Genomic DNA, 24,542 nt, shown 5'->3' on the forward strand with positions numbered 1-24,542 from the left:
GAGAATTGTATTAGGATTAAAAGAAAGTTTCAAATATACATAAAAAAATTAAAGAGTGAAAAAAAGAGCTTAATTAAAATTTCATGGAACAAATTAATCAAACCAACTGCTTATACTGGGATTCTGATACACTACCAGATTTCTTGTTGCTCACGGTCACTTGAGACAGATAAACTGTAAAGCTTAATCTTTTTCTTACTAAGAGATTAAAGCAGAAAGCAGTAACACCATCTAGACACACGCAGAGAGAGTACTCAGCATGTATCCATAAGGACGGATGAATGCAATCATTTACTTAAGACATTATTAAAGCCCTGAATCAATCATATCTAAAGTTCATCCTATGCCATGAATCAAGCAACATCAGTTACTCTCAATAATGCAGTCATACAGAAAATCTACAGCATTTCTAAATGCTAAATTTGGGACTCAGAGACACTTTGAAGACATTTAGATCCTGCTGGAGTAATTTTTCATGTTCTCATTGTTTTTAAATGTGTTTGTTTCTAATTATTCTGGTAGTTTTCATAAAGCTGAGCTGAAATTAATTCTTGAAGATAAAAATTATGTGTAAACTATTTAATAAACAGACCGATTTAAACACATTTGAAATTATACTACATGTTTAAACATTTGAATTAAATGATAAACTGTACTATAACTTTAATATACTGTTATATAAAAGTGCATTAGTACACTGTACCTACTTTCAGTACTCTAGCAAGTAGCCCAACAAAGCCTTATTTTTTTTTTTTGAAAACAAGCAAATTAGAACAGACGAAGGGGTCCACCCATTTGGAATGGGGGTCATTTGGCTTCTTTTGTTAGACTGCAATACCCCATAGCCATCTAAGTGTCTGAAAGGTCGGTCGTTAAATGCATTAAATGCATGTTTTCAAAACAAAAACAAGGCTTTGTTGAGCTAATTTATAAAACCTTGAACTCAACTCTATTCCTGACATTTTGAATCGAAAAAGCTTCCTGTTTGAGAAGCAAAAGGTCTTCAAACTTGGAAACAAACTCCAGTTTGTTTTGAATTTTTTTGGTATGACTACGACCTGGATGACTGAGAACCTTCTTCAGCACAATGCAAAATTATGTTATTTATATAAAGGTTAAAGTGAACCTACACCTTTAAAACCTTATCTCTTTACCCTTCTTTTTCCCCGTTGCTGTCTCCCTCCAGTGCTGATAACTGCATGTGGTCCTATTATGAATCGATTTTGTTAATGCGAAGAGTCCTTATGTGCAGTTATGGTACAGCAATGCTAGAATATAGGGGTTTCATACTAAAATGAAAACCCTAATAGGAATTATGATGAACTCTAATTTCAATTTCCAACTTCACAAACTGTCTCCATTTTCTCCTGCCTCCAAATTCTGTTTACCCTACAGAGACAGGTCAGAGTTGGCATGACGGACTGCACATTTTTATACCAAGTTTGGTTTTCATAGAACACACCCTAAGTGAAAAGTATTGTACGCACGTTTCAGGACCTTTTTTGTGAGAATTCTTTAAAAGTGTTCTCTCAGAACACCAAATAAGCTGCTCTAGATGTAATTTACATTAACAAAATCACCCTGAACAGGATTTCCCCAAAATGCAAACACAATAGTTCGTTTAAATTGTGAAAAGCTGCTCAATTTGTTTCCTGGAGCTATGTTAGGAACAGTTTTGTGTTGGTGATTGTATTAAAATTATATTAAATTTAAGCTAGCCCAAATTTTGTGCACACTTTTATATTTTCTTGAAATATTTAATCATGCATATTTGTTCACAATCTATTCGTTTTAACCCAATAAACAATTGAGTGTACAAGCTTCTTCTGGATAGACAATACAATATAGACATCATAATGGATTTGGAGGAGAACCTTTGCCCAGGCTCCCTGATCAGAGCTCTCCGTGGTGCTGAAAATTCTTCCACCTACAGTGAATACCTGGGGCTGGTGGCCACCGCACTTATTAGATCCTGCCAAAATACTGAGACGTAGCAGAATGGCAGCATGACACCACAGCCAACAGATTCCACAGCACTAGATGAGAACTGCTGATAGAGTTACACTCCCTGAATATATCAGCTAATCCCTGCTGCTCCCCTGGTGAACATTAGAGTTGGACCACACATTACATGAAGGACTGCAAGCAGTCCAGAAAACATCCAAAGCGGGAATCTTGACAGAAATGAAAAAGGAACCTAAAATAAAAGTTAGCTGAACCCTTTCCTAACAATGAAATTGTACCTTATTTAAACATTCACAAAGTGAAAGAGCTCCCACACAAGGAGCTGGTTTACTTACTGGGAGTCATTTCGGCTCAAGTGTTTCCCTCAGGGGCACTTTGGCATGCGAGACGGAGAATCAGGAGCTTCAGCCTCGTAATTATTGAACAAGTAATGGTAACCATAATTAGTTGCACTGCTTTGTCAAATAATGCTTCCACTACAGCCCAATAAAACTAACAGAGAGTCAAAAATTATTTAAAATATTGCATGTTAAGCAACCAAGCTTTTATCTAGAAGTTGATATAAAGGGTAAGCAGAAAAACATCTGACACTGAAACCCAAACAAACTTTGCAGTATTTTTCTCCTGGCTCTTGTCCTTTTTTTTCTCCTCTAATACAATTTCCCTGCCATTTTTTAAGACTGACTTAGCCCATTAAAGTGTGCAACTACTGAAGGCATCAAGTTTGTACCCAGCTCTATTTCTGCCAGCAGCTTTATCAATGGTACAGTCAAACTAACTAACAAGCTGAGGTTCCTAACCCTGTGCCAGTTTTTGTCTATAGCAGCACGTTTTAGCTGTGGTTCTCATGGAAATGTTTTACATGCCGCCCTGTTAAATTACAGGTCTTTCATCTGTTCTGAACCACAGGCATGATAAAAATATGAATGTGTACGTTACAAGAACATTTGACTGGTAAAACCTTGAGTTTAAGACTAACTGCCCTTTTCAAGACCATTGCAAGGAAGGGGCTTCCAAGGACATCCTGGGATTTCCTGTGCCTGGAAGTCCTCAATAAATCTTTGTTCCCAAAGACAGAGACCTGCCGGACCACACAGGAGAGACACAACCCTCCTGGTAAAAGGAAACAATCTTAAAGCTTTAATTCAAAGTTAAAGCAACACTGGGTAACCATTTGCTTCAAAGGAGTGCTAGACCTGTAATTTCCAGGTTTAACGACCCTGAAGGCAAATGCACTACTGTGGCAAGATTAAACAGTCTCCCTTAAAGTTTTGAAATCTGACAGTAGACCAGTTCAAACCAGCAAACTAGATTTAATCCTACATCAGAGAAGCAAAAATAGGTCTGATAAGCCTGGACTCCCTTAAAAGAGAGATTTCTTTTTATCTCAATGGACCTAGCCTGGTTAAATAGAGATTAAATAAAAATGTTTTATCTTCCTCTTTCATGTGTAAATTGGTTATGGTTTTCAAAACTTTTTCTTTGTAAATAGTAGCTTATTAGTTTATTTAAGTTTCAGTAGCTTAGTTAAGAGCTTTTAACTCAAATATCTTAAACCTGAACTGAATTGTTAAGAAAATCTTTTACTATTTTGAATGAAAGTAGTCATTTTTTTCCATATGCGTGCATCTTGCTGCTTAACAGTGATCATGCTTTAATTCACCATTAATTTGATCCAATTAAATTGATGAATTTAGGCAAAAAATATTTAATGATTTTATTCTAAAAACTGGAATTTAAGCAACTTTCTTCATGTAGTTAAACCAACAAAATCTTGACAGAGAAATATTGACCAGAATATAAGGAAAGAGATGTAGATAAATATATTAACTTTTCACTTCAAACATTGCTCATTTGCATAAACATTTATAAAAAAGCATTAATATGTTTGGAGTAAAAATTCAACCTAAACCTCTGTTATCATTCACCTATAAAAGAACATTGTAATTCTGTGGTATAGTCTACAACAGAGAATGGAAGTTTGGCACTTTTATTTATCTTTAATGAAGCATTCAGCAATGAACCCATACTCTGTGTCTCATCTATAAAAATCATGTCTACACATGTTGTCATTGGAAGCTCAGCTGCAGAAGCATCATTTTACAGCGTCTGTGTCACATAGTAAACTGTCCGTCTCGCTTTGTTCGTGTCAAGATCCATTTCACAGCATTCAGAAGGATGCAGGGCAGTGGTGGAAACCTGAGGCCGCCAAGGCCTACTAGGATTTCACTTTTGAAAGCATCAAAAACAAGGTTGTAATTGACAGTAGGCCTATTCATTCTAATCAGTCCACCTAAAAAATGCCAGAAGAAGTCAACAGGTAGCATCCCTGCTTATAAATCAGTCCAAGGCTTTGTCTAAATAAGGTTAATCTTCTAAAGCTGGCCATCGATGTCATACAGACATTTTATGTTTTTCGCTTTTATGTTCCACATGAACATGCGGAACTAGCATACTAACATGCAGGCTATGAGAACAAGAGAAACCTGTGCCTGCTTTCAGCCCACTAGGAAAATGATAATTAGCATATTAGCCTGGCCTCTATAAGGTTAATTGGGACCAGTCGCTGAGGGCGTTGGTTGTGGTGCTGACATGTAATTTTAACACGTTCAAAATTCTTTCTGAGAACATAGGTTCATTCTTTGTTTGCTTGCCCACAGGACTGGTGTTACAAAAATTGCTAAGAAAGAATCTCTCTCAAATAAAAACAGAAATATCGCCTCTGCTGAGGATCACTGAAGGTCATTGTCGTGTCCTCTACACACTCCCAGACTCTGTGTGTGCATTGCTGCACAGAGCTCTGAGCTTCAATTAAACTGTTAACTGCGTTTTGATGTCTGTGTAGCAGAGCTGATCTCTGAGGGTGGGCGGTGGGTTAAGGGAACTGAAAGAGAGCTGTAGGGGGTGAGACTAGGAGAAGCCTGGCTCTGCCTGATAATCAGCTCCACTAAATATTGGCTGTAGGTAGTGCATGCACTGACAGACCATGCAACAGCTTTAAAGCATTTTTAATTCATGTTGATAAAAATAATTATAATTAATCTAAAGAATGTGTTCGGTATTTTGCCTGTGCAATGAAACAACTTACACAGATAAGGTGCCTTTTACATTATACATTTAGCTCCACTAGTGACTATTGTGATACAGGAATCTTTTAACATATTATCCAACTCTACAGTATGAGATAGGGATATTTGCAGAATAAGCAGTTCCCCCCTAAACTAGAGGGTGGCAGCATTGACTATTGAGAGCCTCAGCATCATACTAAAAAAAAGAAAAACAAGAAAAGGGAGCTTTGTTGGTTTGCAGGATCAACTGAAAAATTATGAACAGATGTTCAGAATAATTTTTTTCTTAATACAAGAGGTGTACCTCACGCCAAGGAGCAAATAATTAAACTTTGGTAATGATCCAAATCATGAGCAGGTTTTAGCTATAGGTGTAAATCCCAATATGGAGGCAAAGTTTGCTGCTTGGCGGATGTCTGCACTGGCCAAGTGCTTTTCTAGTGAGGGAGCATCATTCGATTAACAAAATTATTTAATCAACCTTGTTTAGTCAGTTGTGCAGTTAAAAAATTTATTGCTTTATCATTGCTTTATCATTTATTGTATTGTCATGATTATTGCATGTTTGGTTTTACTTTTTGCCACTTTCAACTCACAGTACAGCACTTTTTTGGGGGATATTTTGTAGTCAAAATAGTACTGAAGACACCAGAGTGACTCCAGGTAGCAGAGACTAAAAGAAATTTGCTTATGTTGAAACTGATGTTTGAATATCTAGTAACACCTTTGGTTCAGAGTTCAACCTTGAGCCAAAGATAAACCTTTACTTTCTCCTGGCGAGTTCCCTGGATGAAAAACATTCACTTTTGAGCCCATTTACATCATACGCCACACATCTACAATTAATTCTTACTAAGATCACAAAATAAAATATTTAAGAATAATTACCTTTGTGTACATTTCAAAGTTAGGGGGATTAAGAACGTTGACATGAATTCAACTTAGAGTGTACTATTTTCTATTTATTTATTTGAGTTTACTATTAACTATTTTCTTTCTCCACATTGAGAGGAGTCAGAGGTGGCTCAGACATCTGTCTTGCATGCATTCTAGACGTCTCCCTTGGGAGATGTTCCAGGCGTGTCCCACCGGGAGGAGGCCCAGGGGATGACCCAGGACACACTGGAGGGACTACATCTCTGTGCTGACCCTGGAACGCCTCGGGCTTTCACCTGGAGGAGACTGGAGAGATTGAAGTCCAAGTCTCTCCTGACACTGCTTCCCCTGTGATCTGATCTCAGATAAAAGGAAGACAATATGTACAACTCTATTGTAAGTACGATCGATTTTAGCCCTCAAGCTTACATTTTAACATTCACTTATCTCACCTAAAACAACTTTTAATTTTTTTGACTAATTTCATTGTTTTGAACAGCTCATCAGCCTATAAACATTACTAACCCTGAAAAAGAACATTAAATATGTTATTTTTTATTTATTTTTTTAAACATCCGAAATTTAATATGGCCTTTCTGGAAATAATTATGTCAACCTGTTTTTGGCAAACCCAATGTAGAAGCAGCAAAAGCTTTCTAATGGTTTCCACCAGTTAAACACAACAACAGTTAAAGAGCAAAGCCACCTAATAATTACTGTACTTCATCAAATGGCGCTGTCACACTTTGACGATCTAGCCAGCGTATGGCGACGTACAAAAAAAATTGGAGAAAACTCTGCCATTCTTTTGATAAATTATGGGTACGTTTTAAATCTATAAACACGCTGAAGCACACTTGCACACGTCGACATACGGCAAGCAGTACATCAAGAAATTGCTGAATATTTCCCGACGTACACCAACGTATGCTCATACATGGGCCATAAGTCACAGATAAGTCATGTGATCATTGACACATTAAGTGTAAGTTACTCATAAGTCATGGTGTCTAGCTTATCTAAAACATATGAGTAACTTGTGCATAAGTTATGCATAACTTACCAAAAACTTATCTCCAAAGCATTTCAACTTGTTTGACGTGTTCCAGACCACCGTTGAACATGTTTCTAACTTACAGCTACTGTATGATGGTACATTGGCAGCATTTTCGTATAAAAGGGGGTTCAAAGGAGAAAAACGTCGGTACTCATCCAGACTTCATGGTGAGGTGACATTCCACAGGAGATGGAGGATGCAGCGTTTTGTTAGATATTGCTTCTATGTCTAAAATCATAGAAAACATTAGCTGTGGTATATATTGTGAAACAGAATTCAGAAAACCAGGCGTATGCCGATCTGACAGCGTGTGCTGTTATGATAGCGAACCGGCAGGAAAACATACCAGCTTTCTTCCAAAATCAGCAGGATCTCATCAATTTGACTATTTTCCAGTTGTAGGGTGAGCAAGAAGGTGAGTGAGATGGATCCTCCCGCAGGGCCAACAGCCATGACCAACAAAATCCCTACAAGACATTAGGTTGAATCTCCTGCGACTGCAAATTTTCTTTCTTTTTTATATATATTTATTTCTATTTTTTCTTTTCCTTTTTTTTTGGGGGGGGGGGGGGGGGTAAACGAGAGCTAGATTATTACCGGACTGCGATGTTTAGAGAAATCGTCTTCTTGTGCTTTTTAATGCAGGCCGGGCACCTCCAGACGCATTGCTGCCCCACTCAGGACACTGGCTTGTGACATTTCATGGGCATTACGCTTATGCACAAGTTAGGCTGTCGTTGGACATAAGTTCTGGAATTGTTATGAATACTCTATGTATACGCCCAAAATTGAAAAAAATAAATAGAAAGTTCAGTGTATGCCAGCATTTTAGAAGATTCTTGGATGTTGGCATACGCTGGCTAAATCATCATGGTGTGACCGCACCATAACGTCTTGATCGCTACATAGTAGTTGGGTCTCCCTGCAATATCTTAGCCAAGTCACTAAGCTTAAACAACTGGGACATAATCCCAATGACAGAGTTTCCATTATATCACCCAGCACTTTGGTAGAGGCCGTTTACACTGTTCGTCCTAACCTTTGACCTTATGATACGCACTCTGGCACAGCTGTCCTTTCAAAAGTCTGAGGAAAATGTAGCAGGAAAGTCAGCAGAAGAACACAATTTAGGAAGTGTAAGGGTGGGGATGAGAATTCTGTGATATACATAGAGACAGCCATGTTATACAGTGGATTAAACGCATCAACGTGGCACACTACAGTTCCCCCTAGCTGGGCATCAAATCAGGCCCAGGAAATTAGGGATTAGGGTCCAGAAAAAACAGGATCAGGACTAAAATAAAAAAACATGAGTCATCCGTTCCATATCAGGAGTATGACAGAAGAAAGTCAATCGATGGTGGTGAATTTAAAAGGTGTGCAGGAATTTGTTATATCTGCTGAGATTATAAAGATTATGGCCTGTTATTTCATCTGCTTGGAATTAAAGGCGCAGATAAAAGAGGACAAAAATACATGTAAAGTAAGGAACAGAGATCTGGCAGTATAAGACCTAAATAAGCTTTTTGTTAGCATGCTATTTATGCTGGAAGTTGCTCAATTATTGCTCAGGATAGGGAGATTTAACTGGTCAAGCTTAAAAAAAAAGATTATCAAGGATATTCAGCTTTTATATTTAGTGTTTTATACAAAATCGCCTATGAAATCCTAATGATTTATTTTATCCTTAAAGGAGCACATCGTTTTTTTTTTTTACATTGGCCCCTTGATTTTACGTTATTACATCATGTTCTACTCACCCATATTAGTTTTGTGTCATTTGGAGCTGTTCTGAAGATATTCCGCCAGCATTCATAACATGTAGGCGAATCACTGTCCCCCAGACATCCGCGGTTATATTTTTTACATTCTTTTAAAACAAAGCGCAGTGTGTATGACAATGGTAGCCCATCGGCTGAATTCTGCTTTCCTCTGAGATGATGAACTGAACTATTTAACCAGGTAAGTGACTCACTGGGATAATCATCTCCAGTCAGATGATTGTTGGCCTTTACCTGTGTTTCTCCATCCAGAGTGTCATTGATTGGGCGATGCCCCACCCCCCACGCAGACCTGTGTTTCTGTTCTGTTCAGCTTTGTTTTAACGACTGTCATCGAAAATTTTGAAACTTCCCACTGTCTGACTCAGGTGAATTCTGGGTCCATCTGTCCGGTTTATGACAACCCTAAAATTGAGTGTTTTTATTATACTAAATGCACTTTTTAAAATAAACAAAAAATAAAAATAAACGCATAAAAAACTATACAGTTCTTGGTTTAAAGAAAAATATTTTACTTTCAAGCAGGCTGTTGAAGTGAAAGGCAGTCATTTATTCCATTGTTTGAATGATTACGTCATAACTCTCCATAAAGGTCTCAAGTTGTGGAAACCCATTCCCCATCCCAATCACACAGCCCACCACCCCATATTTGTCGTGACGTTACTGATAAGATTTGTTGCTGTTGTTTTGATGAAGCTTTATGGCCGACAGTTACTAGTTCTGAGTAATAAAATTATTGTTTACATTCATATTTTTTCTAACGATTTGGTGACCTCCAGAAATTATCTTGCAACCCCAATTGGAGTTCAGGGTTGAGAATGGCTGCTCCAATGTGTCTGGGATTGTCTGGATTTTTCTTTTTATATTTTTAAAACCACAAATAAAAGTCAATATTTAAATTTACTTAATCAAAAACTTTTCATTTATCTTTTTTTCCCCCGAATTTCTTGCTTTTTGAATTGCTATTGTGAATTTAGCCTTTTCTTTAATGGGAGAGTGTCTAAACATTTAAGCATATCTGCGTATATTAATCCAGTTAAATACAATCCATTTTATGATTGGCAGTCCAATGAGGGACAGGTGCTAAAAGGGGAGGAGAAGGGAAACATGTGTGCAACGTACAAGGTAAGGAAAACAATCACAATATTGGTATTGGTTAATCCAACAAAAAAAACAAAAAAACTTTCATTTAGTGGATGATTTTACATATGTCATCTAAGTTAGATTATTGCCCCATACTAAATGCTTTCCAGAACATATCAGTGGACTTCTGTCTAAGAACTGTTCTAGTACCCACTCAGTAGTTTGGCACGCAAAAAGGAGCCCATCATGAAAACTGGTTTAAAAGCTTTAAATGGTTGAAATATTCTTCTAAAAACAATTTCACTTCCTGCTTTGTTTGTCCGGTATTTGGCAAAAGTCCCAGATAAGATGTATTATATAGTCAGTAATTGGCACTGAGCACGTTTAAAAAATTTGTAGAAAACTGAAATTTTAATGCCTGCAAAATAGGTCTCTGGGTGCTCAGCAACCCTCTACCTCTGATCCTAGAATTGCCCCTGTCTGTGTCCAAATAGGATTAGCATTTTATTTCTTCAATTACCTCTGGAATTCAACAAAGTGAAGTGGGATGAAGTAGGCAAGCTGGGCCAAGTTAGACTTAGGTTAGTGATAGGGACAGCTGATGGTGGAGGGGTGTGTGCTGCTCTGTTAAAATTCAATTGGTCTGTTGCCAAGCATAAGGGAACACACAGACTCACAATAGCTCCTCTCTGCCTCCCTGATCCATTTTCCTTAAAGAGTTAATGCACTGAGAAGTTTCTCCCTTACCGAGCCAATGCATTCCGATTTGATCAAACTTCGCTCTGAGCTACAAATGTAGCAAAAACATTAGGCTGGGTTTGATTAATTTCCCTGCAATGTAAGCCAGGCCTTGCAGCATAAAAATCAATAACGATCTTCCATTATAAAAAATGCCCAGAGATGATTTAAAGATCACCAAAGCTGCCGTATTTCATCGGAAACAACCATAAGGGGGGCATCTAAACCACTTGCTCACACAAAAAGGGAGAAATAGAAAGGGCAGATGCCCAACGTGTGTAATGCATGAATACACTTGGATCCTGAGGGGTAAACCATATCGACTCAATCAGTTCTACTATACCAGTTTTCATTTCCATATTTATTACATCAAGCATTTAGACAAAGAAAGCATTAATTAAATTGTTGCATCTTTCAAACATCATTAAGTCTGTTTTCATCCCCTGAAAGGATTAATGTATAAATGTTGATCTTAAAGCTAAATTTGAGTCAGAGACAGATACAAGTGCAGAAACTAAGAGAATAAAATTTGTATGCAAATGCAAAGCTCCAATGGGGGAAACCAATTTAAAGAAAATTGTCTCATAGTCTTCAAATTTGCTCATTGTCTTTCATTCGGTGACAGCACCACATTTGAATAATTGCATTTCTTGAAACAAGTCAGCATCGCTCCAGTCTTTACAACAACATTTGGAGTTACTGTCCTGAAAAAAGAAAAAAAGGTTCCTTTACCGTGAAATGCTGAGAATACGTCATGTCAACCTGAATGTTTTTTTTAAAGTAAAGAAATCTGTTAAGACACAGTCAGCAGCACATCTCCATCACTTTACCTCTTGTTTGGACAGAGGCTGCTGTAAAATTCTGGCAGCTGATGGCTCTTAAGTGTACAAAGACAGATTGTGAGTTACTCTCAAAGGGTTTGAACACAAAGCTGAGAAGTGCTTGGAATGAAATATCCGTAAGGACTTATACACAAGACGTGTATTATTTTCATCTCTAGTTAACATCAAAACACGTCAGCTACTCTAAGCTGTGGACTGTCCACCTTTTTGTGCTTTGGAAAAATTGAGCAGTGCATTGCTGCATCAGAAATTTCCATCTGGTCTTCTTATAAAGACAAAAAAGTAGGTCTTTAAACACCAAAACGATCAGAACGTGTTATTTACCTACTAAAAAAATAATTTACTGTTACCAGTAAATGAATTAAACTATGTTAAATATAATGGACCTTTTCAGCTACAATGCATGTTTTCTCAATTTTAGTAAACCAAACTAATCCTAACCTGTAAACTTCTTTTTCGTCTAAAAAGCAAAGTCAAAATGGGAAAAAAAGGAAAAGTTAAACGTGCATGGCTTAGCATTAAAGGCATATCATAGATGGTGGCTATTAGTCTGTGTTACATCTGCATCATGGACCATTTTCTGTCTTCCCACGTTCTACCAGTTGTCTTTTCCTGTCTTTTTAATGTGAATAAAGGCAACAAGGACCAAAAAATCTTTCAGGGGGAAAAAAAAGAAAGTCAATACATTTTCTATACAATGACAAACCTACAAGTATACAGTGTGCTTTTTTATAAGCAACATGAAATATAAATAAGCCGGAAAATACCAATTTAGTACCAAAAGGAAATCTGTGCTCCGTCAACCATTTCTTTGCCCAAACAATCCTTGTTGGTGACAATTACAACCATTAGAAACTCAGTTTCAGTGGAAAATACATTTGTAGGTTGAGCAGAAAAGCTAGGTATGTGGTTTGTACCCAAGAAAAACCTATCCATGCCAGCCTATTCTACCACCGACTTCTGTTAAGGATTATTTCTTGGATTAGGGGAGTGAAGTTTTAAGAAGGCCTCTAAAGTGCCAGCAACAGCCACAAGTCAACCATTGGTGTTGGTTGGTCTGGCAGAACCTGACTGTACACCCAAACTGAATAAACATGTATTTAATGGTTATATAGTCCAGTTACTGGTGGCATATTCAGTCCTCTCCAAATCCAATCTGGTAGGTCTCCTATAAACCCTGTTCTGTAGGGGCTAGCATTGGCATCTAGGATAGCCTTTGTTCTCTATGTATAAAAATATAAGTAATATCTCCACTGCTGCTGAATCTCACCTTAACATATGTTAACATCTTTTTTTATAAAATGAAAACCTGCAGCGCCTTTCCCAAGCCTTGCTGTTCCGCTGAGGGAGGTACCACACCAACACAGTTTTTCCCCTAAAATATTTATTGTATGGCCTTCAATCAGGATGAAGGTTTATGCAAAGATTCATGGTCATTGCAAAACAAAAATAAAACAATATCAACAAAACACAATCCTTATTCATCCAAAGTTTATGTCTTGATATATTTTTTGTCTTAGGACGGAAAGTAGGAGTCACTGAGTAGCCAAACTGTTGTGTTACTGTAATTGTATTGCTCACAGCAATTATTAATTTAGTATTATAAATTGTTTATTGTTGTAGAATTTTAAATATGTCTAATGTATTGTACCAATATGCACTATTTATTTTCTTTTTAAGACAGGTATTTTATAGGTAAAGCAGGTGCCGCTATAAGGTATCCATTTAACACCAGCCATTTATCAGATGTGTAAGAGCTGTTGGAAGGTGACGGATGCTGAGGATCTCATAATCTATAGCTCTCCATACAGTAGACATGTAAATTCTTATTAATATAGCAGAAAAAAAAACATTTGTGATGACATACAGCAAAAACAAACTGACCAATGGTAATAATAAAATGTTTGCAATGTGACTTGTCTCCATTAAGCTTGAGTGCAGTTTCAGACAGTAGTGTGGAAGCTGACAAATAGTTGCTTACACAGGAAACCCGAAGATGACTGACTGGGGAATAACAGTAAATCAGATTATTTATGTGGTTGATGTGTGATTTAAAACAATATATTTGTGCTGTGAAACAGCTCACTTTTAACTTAACTTGATTAGTATTGTATGGATCTTCATTCTTTCATCGTTTGGTCCACTTATCGCCTTAAATCAGTGGTTGTTAGCATTTCCTCTCTGTCTCCTGTCTAGTCAAAATGAAACAAAATGAAATCGGAACACATCTCAGCATCCCTTTCTCCTAACACTGAGCTCTTTTATAAATGTTGGAGAAGTAACACAACTTCAACTCTCCTGGTTTCAAGATCCCAAAAAGGTTTGCAACACATTTCGATTTGCAAAACCCCTATGATCTGCATTATGTTCCACTGTCTGCTTATGATCCTAATAGAGATAAAGGACTATATAAGGAACTATAAAGCAGCTGTATGTCATTGACCGAGTCTAGGCAGGGGACACTACAAGGGCTGGACGATATAGAAAAAAAGCATATTGATAAAAAAAAATATGCACATTGATCGATATAGATTATTATCAAAACCATTCTAGTCACTTACTTCTCAGGTTCCATTCTCTGTCTATGTGGTGAATTAAAAGGCTGAGGTAACTGCGACTTGACCACATTGTGGCATAGTAAGACATAGATTGCAGCTCATTTTGTGCTGATTCTCTACACTCATTGTATAAATTAGGGAGAGCTGTGTTACAGAAAAACTTGCAGCCCAGAACTTCGGATCGTGGATCAAGAATGGCAAGCAGCTGTTTGAAGCCAGGTTTTTCAACTGCAGACAACGGCAGCATATCCATCTCTATGATGTATCTTACTGCATGAGTGATGCCGCTTGAACGCAAAGAAGGATGCCCAGTTTAGCTTGCTTTGCCTGCTTTGTTTTGAAAGAAGTTTGTCAAGATTCCTCCAATTCATTAAACCACACCAGGGCCCAATCAGCTCGGTCTCCATTGAGTTTGAGCGGCTTATATGATAAAACAAGTTGGTTGTGTTAACAGATGTTTTTATCGTTACCTGGAAAGTTTACAGATCACTGATTTGTTTTTTGTCTGACTTGTTATAACCAATTATTGCCAAACTGGCGAGCTACTGAAACCTTTCTTTGGGACAGTTGCCTCCGCCTCTCCTTGCAGCGACATCTTCACGTGGCCTTTGTTGCAGTTTGAGAGGGTGGCCCTTTGTGATGGTCCGCGGTTGCAATTGGTTGGGATGCAGTGGTGACTGCAGCATCAACCTACATAAAGGGCTAAACAGGAAAACTTTGTTTCTGTATCAAACTTCTACAGGTGCTGGTCATAAAATTAGAATATCATGAAAAAGTAGATTGATTTCAGTAATTCCATTTAAAAAGTGAAACTTGTATATTATATTCATACATTACATACAAACTCATATATTTCAGATGTTTATTTTGTTTAATTTTGATGATTACAAATGACAACAAATGAAAATCTCAAATTCATCATATCAGAAAATTAGAATATTACTGAAGACCAATAAAAACAAAGGATTTATAGAAATGTTGGCCAACTGAAAAGTATGAACATGAAAAGTATGAGCATGTACAGCACTCAGTATTTAGTTGGGCCTCCTTTGGCCTGTATTACTGCAGCAATGCGGCGTGGCATGGAGTCGATCAGTCTGTGGCACTGCTCAGGTGTTATGATAGCCCAGGTTGCTCTAATAGTGGCTTTTAGCTCTTCTGAATTGTTGGGTCTGGTGTATTGCATCTTCTTCTTCACAATACCCCATAGATTTTCTATGGGGTTAAGGTCAGGAGAGTTTGCTGGCCAATTAAGAACAGGGATACCATGGTCCTTCAACCAGGTACTGGTAGCTTTGGCACTGTGTGCAGGTGCCAAGTCCTGTTGGAAAATGAAATCTGCATCTCCAAAAAGTTGGTCAGCTGCAGGAAGCATGAAGTGCTCTAAAACTTCCTGGTATGTGGCTGCGTTGACCCTGGACCTCAGAAAACACAATGGACCAACACCAGCAGATGACATGGCACCCCAAACCATCACTGACTGTGGAAACTTTACACTGGACTTCAAGCAACGTGGATGAAGTGCCTCTCTTCTTTTCCTCCAGACTCTGGGACCTTGATTTCCAAAGGAAATGCAAAATTTACTTTCATCAGAGAACATGACTTTGGACCACTCACCAGCAGTCCAGTCCTGTTTCTCTTTAGCCCAGGCAAGACGCTTCTGACGCTGTCTGTGGTTCAAGAGTGGCTTGACACAAGGAATGCGACAGCAGAAACCCATGTCTTTCATACGTCTGTGTGTGGTGGTTCTTGAAGCACTCACTCCAGCTGCAGTCCACTCTTTGTGAATCTCCCCCACATTTTTGAATGGGTTTTGTTTCACAATCCTCTCCAGGGTGCGGTTATCTCTCTTGCTTGTACACTTTTTTCGACCACATCTTTTCCTTCCCTTCGCCTCTCTATTAATGTGCTTGGACACTGAGCTCTGTGAACAGCCAGCCTCTTTAGCGATGACCTTTTGTGTCTTGCCCTCCTTGTGCAAGGTGTCGATGGTCGTCTTTTGGACAACTGTCAAGTCAGCAGTCTTCCCCATGATTGTGTAGCCTATAGAACTAGACTGAAAGACCATTTAAAGGCTTTTGCAGGTGGTTTGAGTTAATTAGCTGATTAGAGTGTGGCACCAGGGGCCATCAATTTTGAACCTTTTCACAATATTCTAATTTTCTGATATGATGAATTTGAGATTTTCATTTGTTGTCATTTGTAATCATCAAAATTAAACAAAATAAACATCTGAAATATATGAGTTTGTATGTAATGTATGAATATAATATACAAGTTTCACTTTTTAAATGGAATTACTGAAATCAATCTACTTTTTCATGATATTCTAATTTTATGACCAGCACCTGTATCTACCCTCTTTTTTTCCTATTGCACCACACGTCTATTGATTGATATATATTGTTATTGAATTATCGTCCAGCCCGAAACGCTACCCTGAAAACTTTTCATGGTCCACTAACCCACCGTTTTCACACCCACATCTTGTCCGTCTCTCAAGGCTTCCACCTCCCTTTCCTTCCCTCTGATTCCAGATTCCCTGTAATGGCACAGAGAGACGGCCACAGGCCAACTATGCATCCACTGTGAGACACATGCCAACTTCACTGGCTGTGCTAGTCAGCTGAACAGGTATCCAGTTGCACTCGTCCTAATACTCCTAACAAGCTTTTTATTCCTCTGCTGCCAACTGTCAAATCTTCCAAAGTCACCTAACAGGTTGGCTATGCCTCCCTCAACCCCACATAAGAAAACATATATAAGGAGAACCAACTGAAAGGCCAACAGTTTCTCCTCATTTACAAGAAATGAAGGACAACAAGATAGCCACCGGCAGCCACAAGACAGATCCCTAATTATATCTGCATGGCTTGTTTTCATCACCTTACAAGCAAGATAGTGAAAAACATGAAAGGTGACATATGGTTTAATGCAGCTTCAGATGCTGGAGTCTACGACCGTAGCAACATGACAGGATGTGGACAGCCAGCAGGGATATAAATAGCACATTGCACAGAGTTATTCTAAAGTGTAATGGAAAGCTGTATGAATGAGATATAAATATTTGATCATGTTTTGTTTAATACTGTAAATAGCCTGAGTGGATTCATCATGAAAACATTGTTTGTTTTTTATATTTCCACGGTTTCTGTTGCAACTATTTATCCATTGTTGTAATGGAAGGGATGGACGGATTTATTAGTAATGTGACTGGTGCTTTGCTCCAGCAGTTATTGGGTGGGGGGAGGGAGTGTATGCTTGGAAGGTTTCCAATTTACTGCAAAGAAAAAAACAGACACAGGGCATACAGCCGTGCATGCACACATTCATACCTAGGGTTATTTAGAGTAACAATCTATGGGTACCTGGAGAGAAGTCACCCATGAACAAGAACTAACAACAGTCAAGATTTGGAACCTGGGAACTTCTTTCTGCATGTTTTCTCAGTCAATTCGTCTAAGCTGCAAATTAAATGACAACTGCCAATTTGTTTCTTAAATCAGTATCCTGCATATGGTATACCGTCAAAAAAAAATTTTGTCTACTTTAAGACATTTAAAGGTCAGTGACATCCTATCTCTCATCTATAGGATTTGCTATGAAGTTGGCCCACCCATTGATCAGAGGTGTGTTTGTGTGGTCAGATACAGATGTTGGGGAAGAATGACTGGTTCATAGTTTCCACTGGAATTCATTTTAAAGCTTTTGGATCAATTCAAGGACAAAACGTGGGCCTTTCAAATACCTCCACACCAAACTTTCTCTTCCATGTCCACCTAGCACTAGTCAGTCAAATCAAATGCATTAATAAGGCAGGATGTTACCAAAGCGAAATAAAAAGCAATAAAGTTAAAAACACATCAATAGAGCAACATCAGAAGAGAATTGTGTCCTGTTAGATAGCTGCTCTGGTGTCTAGTGATGGTGGGCTTAACACCACTTTATCTGACACTTTGTATGTCCTTGGTGATGTAATGGTTTTCTGCACCTGCTTTCCAATGGAAAACCATTCCAGGAAGTTCTCTATCCACTGCTTTGGCACCTTAAGCTCAGGCCACATGAAGTTCTGATGTCTGTAGCTCCTCACTGCAGAAATGTGGTAACTGAACTGCTGTAATACCCAGTCCCTTCCATTTTGTCAAAATAAAAGTTAACTGTGTACTGGAACGTGTATCTTTGTACCATTGTATCATACTGGAAGTCATTAAAATCCTGAGAGCGACCCCTTCTTCTACTTACTATCTGTGGAGGCAGTCTGCATGTCTAGGTGATGAATTTTATAGACCTCTGGCCAAGAAAAGGATGACAGAATGGGGTATTTAATGACCTAAGAGGGTGGCTGGGCTGTTTCATTGCTTGAGTTCTTTCCTTTATTTAATATTAATTTTAGAACCATCAAACATTGATTTATGAACTCCTCTATAAACATCAACATGTATTGTTTTGTTTTAAAGGTATAGTTGAGAATTTTCATGAATTTTTGAAAAGACATGTTCACACCATTTTTTTTTTTTAAATACACATGCACAACCCTGTACCCGCTCCTGAGAGGGAATGCATATTAAAAGCGTGCTACAGTAGAGCATGCACAAGCCCATTTCTCCTCGTGCATGCTCTGTTTAAAAGTTGCTGTTTGCATCGCTCATACAAGCTTACTTTCCAAAAGAAGATTTGCAATTTTTCCACTATGTCAGACTCACCACGGGTAATTGAAAAAGGGGACGAGCACGTAGGACTGCCTTATGTAAACATATCACCAGAATGATTGACAATTAGAAGCATCCCTTATTTAGATGATCCACCCATTTGTTTTATTTGTTTTTTTATTTTTTATTTTGTGGGGTCTGAACGCATGGCCTTTTAATGGCAATATGTGTCATTTTTGTTCAAACACGAGAGAAAATTACGGCCATTTGAAGAATAAAATAACAGACAATTTTCTTCTCCAACCTTCATCTCTAAATTGTAAACTCATTAAACCTAAAAAGATGTGCCGTTCTCGTTTGTTTCTTTCTTTCTTTCTTTCAGGTCTTTTATATGAACTTTCTATATGCTGCTTAGCTATTACACACATCATGACAGTGGTGTCGGCTGAAGTAGTTTGCCCAGAAATAGGGGGGTTGTCGGCTCCGGCTTTAAGTGTAGTTGTGCGCTTTGGCACTTCACACGTATTGCCAACTGATGGTGGTCGGAGGGACTAGTGGTGACAGTGTACAGCAGCCTTGCTTCTGTCAGTGAGCCCCATGGCATTGTGGCTATAATGTAGCTTGCCACCATCAGTTTGTGTGAATGGGTGAAAGACTGAATGTAGCGTAAAGCACTTTGGTCAAGTCTCCTGAATTGAAAAAATGTTATACAAGTACAGACCATTTACCATTTTTTTATCATCACATTAATTTGCAGCAGAAATTATTTTCAATATTTTCAAATTTTTGTATTTATACATTTAAATAAAGATAAAATACAGGACTCATGAAAAGCAACACCTAATGTGAGAAGAGAATCTGTAACTTTGTTTAGAGTCGCCCGATTCCATAAAAGAATGAAAAAAGGTAAGAGGCACAAAGAGGTTGAAAAATGCTATAGAGGCATTTAGATGTTAAATTCACCCATTTAACATTTAGATTGTGTGCAATAAAAAGTAGGATAGCACCCACCGACTGATAAGCAATCACACAAATCTGAGTTTAATTCAAATATTTGTGCTAAGCAGCAATTGAACTCAAGTTTAGAAATTACTTTTTGTAATTATTGTTGAAAAATATGTTATGCTCTCATCTTTTATTTAAGCAAAAGGAATAAAAAAAAACATTGCAGCCAATTTTCCTCTTGTCGCTTAACTGTGATCTAATTGCTTAGGAAATTTAAGTGAGACTATAGTTAGGATTTGTTCATAGTTACATTTAACTTTTTGAACAATATTTGCAAAACCTACAAACAAAACAGTTTGCATCAGACAAACCACCTTAAGATTTGGACTGAACTGTTCAGATCAACTGTGTCTTTGTCAAGCAGAAGTATACTTCATTTCATGACAGTTAACTGCAAGGATTTTATTAAACCTGGAATTTTTTATTCTAATAGTAGCAGTAGTGATATGTTGCATGTGGGTGTTAAAGAGAACAAGGCATATAGAACTTAGACAAAAATGCCCTGAATTACATTAGAAAGAACTGAAAGCAGGGGTGATTTTATTTAATTATTTGTTAAAGAGTATGTTTGACAAATACTTTCAGGCTCTCCTCTAAACTCATTATTTCAAGGAATGAGACAGGAAAAGGTCAAGGCCATAGAAAGGACAGAACAGACAAGGCATGAGGGACACGGACAAGAGGCAACAAGGACGAAAAATTTAGATTTTTCTTTTACCATTTTCCATTTATCTCATGATTATTTAGCCCTATTATTTGTTTCAAACATAATAACTAAAATACATGGTGTACACATCCCCATTCAACAGCTCTTCTATCCATCCAAGGGTACCACTCTCACTACACGCAAGTGTGTGAGTCACACATGAGCTAAATGTGAATCAGCTATGATTCATCAGCCCTAAACATGCAGTATAACAGGCATTCAGTTTATTATCTTATTTCTATATTAGTCCTGCTCACAGCTTTACCTTTAGCATTATGCTGAGCCATTTGAGGCCCTGATAACTGATTCCAGCTATGTGGGGCAGCAAAATTGAACTCATTTGTAAAATACTAAACATCAGGCATTTTAATCATTAGCAAAAAAGACCATTATTAAATTTAACAGAAATATCACAATTTCAAAGCACTATCAGGGAACCAGAATCCATCAGAGTCTATTGACAACAGCAATGAAGACTAATAAAGGTTTTGATTCAAAGGCTTTTCAATGTGAAGCTTTCCAAAATATAAAACAATCTATTTAAAATATCTCACTCTATGGGTCAAGCATGGCATGGATAAATAATGGCTGACACTAGAAGGAGTCGACATAATCAACACTTGCAAAACTAGTCAATCAACATTAATGATTTTAGTTAAAATATATTTTTTGTATAAATTCAGTGGGGTTTTTTATGTCAGCTTTTCAATAAAGATAAAAGTCTGTAACTTAAAACAAAAAACGTTGCCCAACTGCTCCTCTTTTTAAATTATGTTCTCTTCTGGGGAAAGGTTAAAACGCTGTTTTTCCTTTATAATACTTAAAACTAACACGGCATGAAAAAAACAACAAAAAGAAAAATGACAGTCAAACACGGTGGTGGTACTGTGAAGGTTTGGGGATGTTTTACTGCTGTAAACTATTTGTTGTTATTGGTAAAATTATTAATTTACTCTCTCTATGAAAATCAATCTCACAACCTTAAGAACTGCTGCACCTGGGTCATGCAGCAGAAAAATGATCTGAGGCAGAAAAGCAAGGCCTCCCTTCAGTGGCTGAAAAAAAATGCTATCTAACATGTAGGTATGGACATAAAAAAAAAAAAGCAAAAATAAGTAAAATCTTTACAAAACTATGGGCCTGATCTACCAAGATCTAAAGGTGATCTACAAAGATTGCCTGTTAAATAAATGCAGATTGTGTGTGCTATTGAGAGTTTGGGAGTGGATTTATTTTGCACTTTGCAAAGGAAACTGTAAATTGTATCAACACTGGGCACAGATGGCCGGCATGATCACTATGTGGAGAAGATGCATACAGAAGAGAAGAGGAAGCACCCTCAATCTCTCTCTGTTCATGTGAAATGAAAACAATTGCGTTTATTGCAGTATTCAAAATAAATAATTAAAACAGCAGCAATGTACAGATAAGCTTTTTCTTTCAAAATATAACATAATGGATCGGATCACTGATTAAATGAGAATTCCACTCCTCTGTAAAAAGTATGTATGGACCGACTATTCATAGTATGCATGGAAGGGTGAAAGGCAACGCAACACCCCAATGACCCCCCCACCTTTAAAATGAATCCGGCACCACTTGACGACACACCCAGAAACTACCCAGGACGATGTCACACTGCAGGTCTTGATGCTCAATTCCGATTTTTTTTTTTGTGAAATCCGATTTTATTGCGTTGCGGTTCACTTTTCCAAATATATGCGACTTGTATGTGATCTCCTGTGTGAACTGCGTTCATTCAGCTTAAGTGTCCCTTAGTAAACATGGATAAACATGGATGGTAGCACTGAAGCGCATCTAGCGATCTTTCCAAACTTTTAAACCTCAATCTTTTCAAGATGGTTAAAAATAAATAAATATTGCTCTCCGCATCATCGTCCGCTATGGTGTTTGTTTTTCTTGCCGCTTTTGCGAAGCAAGAAGAAGAACAGTGACCTTTGTCGGGTATTAATGGCGTTCAGGTCAGATGAATGCGACCTGGCTGTTCAGACACAGGTCGCATTTTAAAAGGTCAGATTCGTATCGGATTCAGGACCACACAGCCAAGTGGCCTGGGTCGCACTGGAAAAAATTGGATCTGTGTTGTTCAGACAACCATGAAAAGATTAGATCCAGGTCGCATGTGGGCAAAAAAAAAATCGGATTTGGGTCACTTCAGCCTGTGGTGTGATCGTAGCCTAGCAGCAGTGAGAATGGATCCATCTAGATGCAAGTACATGTTGCGTTTATCAGAAAAATAGCGTTACGCAAAAGACAATGTCTGCTGTTTTAATTTGTGATCGTCATAATGTGGACAAATCCAAAGAATATTTATTCTTTTGTTGTATTTAGGCCTTTTTTTCACCAAAATGACGTCAGACATTTCACAATGGGTGTGGTATAATTTTGAACTTAGAATGATGTACCTTTTTTTTTTTTTTTTTTTTTTTTTTTTTGGAGGAAAACACTCCACTCCACCAAAAAACAAAAACACACAAAGAATGTAAGTCTCCTATGGCCCTCATATAACCTTGAGCCGCCTCTGCTTATGCTGAAGCAAAATAAAATGAAGGAATTCCTCTTCTCTCATTCCACCCATCCCTCATGCAATATCACCCCCTTCATGCCAGAGAGGGAGTAAACAGCCCAGGGAAAGCAAAATTAACCACAATGTTTTGTTCACAATGGGAATAGGCTTTATATTGTGCTTTTTAAAATAAATTAGCCCCCAAATCATTAAATTGACACCTAAGAATCTAAACCAATCTGACTCCAGCATGTTGCACAAGGGCTTATGTGTCAATGATTGCTCACAGTTTCCTGTCTTTACCTTATTTTTAATGTTGCAGTGGCAGCAGACAGTCCAAAGATACTTGAGGGTTCTCCATAGCAGGATGATGAAGAGACCCCCGAAAAACGTCACCATGGAGGAAGCGAGGAAAGCCCACCACATGCGCTGTCCATAATCGTCGCATGGCACCTCAGAGGTGTAAGGGATGACAAGGCCTTCCATCTTGGATATTAAGATCGAAGAGTCCGGTTTGTTGTTGTTATCGATGCTGCTTGTCCTCATAGAGCTGTCGCTTCCATGGGGATCCGTGCCATGTGCCTCGGCTAGCATTGAGGAGCCTTGGAGAGCCTGTGCCAGCGTCCCCAGCCCCACTCACCAGCCATATTGCTTAAAAAAAATAAAGGAATTTTTTTTTTATTTGTGTTAGATTCTGATTAGTCCCCCTGATTGAGTTCAGATTTTTTTAAGGGTATGAAATGTTTATTTTTTAATGACGGGTTGAGCCGCCGTGCACGCAGAGCAGACCAAAATAGCGCGTCGGTGGCCCCTTGGAGAGAGGCATTTAAATCCGCAATAATAACGACGAATCTGAGGCGCTTCTCATTCTGAGGGGCTTTTCTGCCTCTTTCACGCCATAAGCCCTGACAGGGACGGCGTCGTCTGCAGCCGCCGAGGCTGCTGCCGTTTTGTTTGTTTTTTCTTCCTGTTGCAGACTTTCAAAAATTAAAATAGAAATTGGAAAAAACAATAAAATCGTTCCCCTTCGTGTTCCTGCTTTTAGCCGTCTTCCATTCAGGGATCCTTTCCATCAATGGATGAAGAATCGTTTTTTTTCTCTCTCTCTTCCTCAATCGTGCCAAATGCGCTCCTAATGAGAAGAAACGCGCGTCAGAAGGCTACATATCCAAACAGGCGCTTCTGGTCGTCGCGTTAAGGAGAGGATTTGCGCGCAGCTTGGGTGGATGTCGCTGCGTCCATTCGGTCCTCCTGCAGCCTTGGCACGGAGCGGCCAGCTGGAAGCGCCTGTCAGATCTGCTCCAGGAGAGAGGAGAGCTGGAGCTGGAGGTGGTGGGGGGGGGGATTTACAGGTAGGAGGGAGGAGCCGAGCGCTAATAATAAAGATGGACAGAGAGGCGTTTTTAAATTCCAGAGGCAGATCTGGAACCCTGCCGCTCTGACTGCGAAACTGCGCCTCTGCGTCTTTATTCAATGCCTGTGACGCACGTCGCAAAGAAGATCAGTCAGAAATTGAAGGGTTATATCTAGCTTTATAAACACACACACACACAAATGGGGGTATTCCACCAGACTGTCATCAACGATAGTGCAGGATTCTCATTTTTTTAGATTAATAATATAGAGGCATTCTATTGAGCAGGTTTTTATTATTAGGTTTTAATTGATTGCCCATCATACAGGGGCG

At 38.3% G+C, this 24,542-nt stretch overlaps 1 protein-coding gene across 36 annotated transcripts in view; it reads right to left on the bottom strand.

The window, feature by feature from the left end:
- kcnma1a (potassium large conductance calcium-activated channel, subfamily M, alpha member 1a) overlaps positions 1 to 24,318 on the bottom strand; it is a 196,747-nt gene extending 172,429 nt beyond the window's left edge. For 20 of the 36 annotated variants that reach the window (XM_038293010.1, XM_038293007.1, XM_038293005.1 and 17 more), the window contains exon 1: positions 23,159 to 23,449. In XM_038293010.1, the coding sequence (XP_038148938.1) occupies positions 23,159 to 23,449 (291 nt within the window). Of the gene's footprint in view, positions 1 to 23,158 lie in introns of all 36 variants that reach the window. The other 16 variants (XM_038293025.1, XM_038293022.1, XM_038293020.1 and 13 more) reach the window with 5 other exon arrangements.
- Positions 24,319 to 24,542: the final 224 nt, after the last annotated feature.

This window comes from Cyprinodon tularosa, unplaced genomic scaffold, assembly GCF_016077235.1.
Source record: "Cyprinodon tularosa strain WSP-4 unplaced genomic scaffold, ASM1607723v1 ctg32, whole genome shotgun sequence".
Lineage (NCBI taxonomy): Eukaryota > Metazoa > Chordata > Actinopteri > Cyprinodontiformes > Cyprinodontidae > Cyprinodon > Cyprinodon tularosa.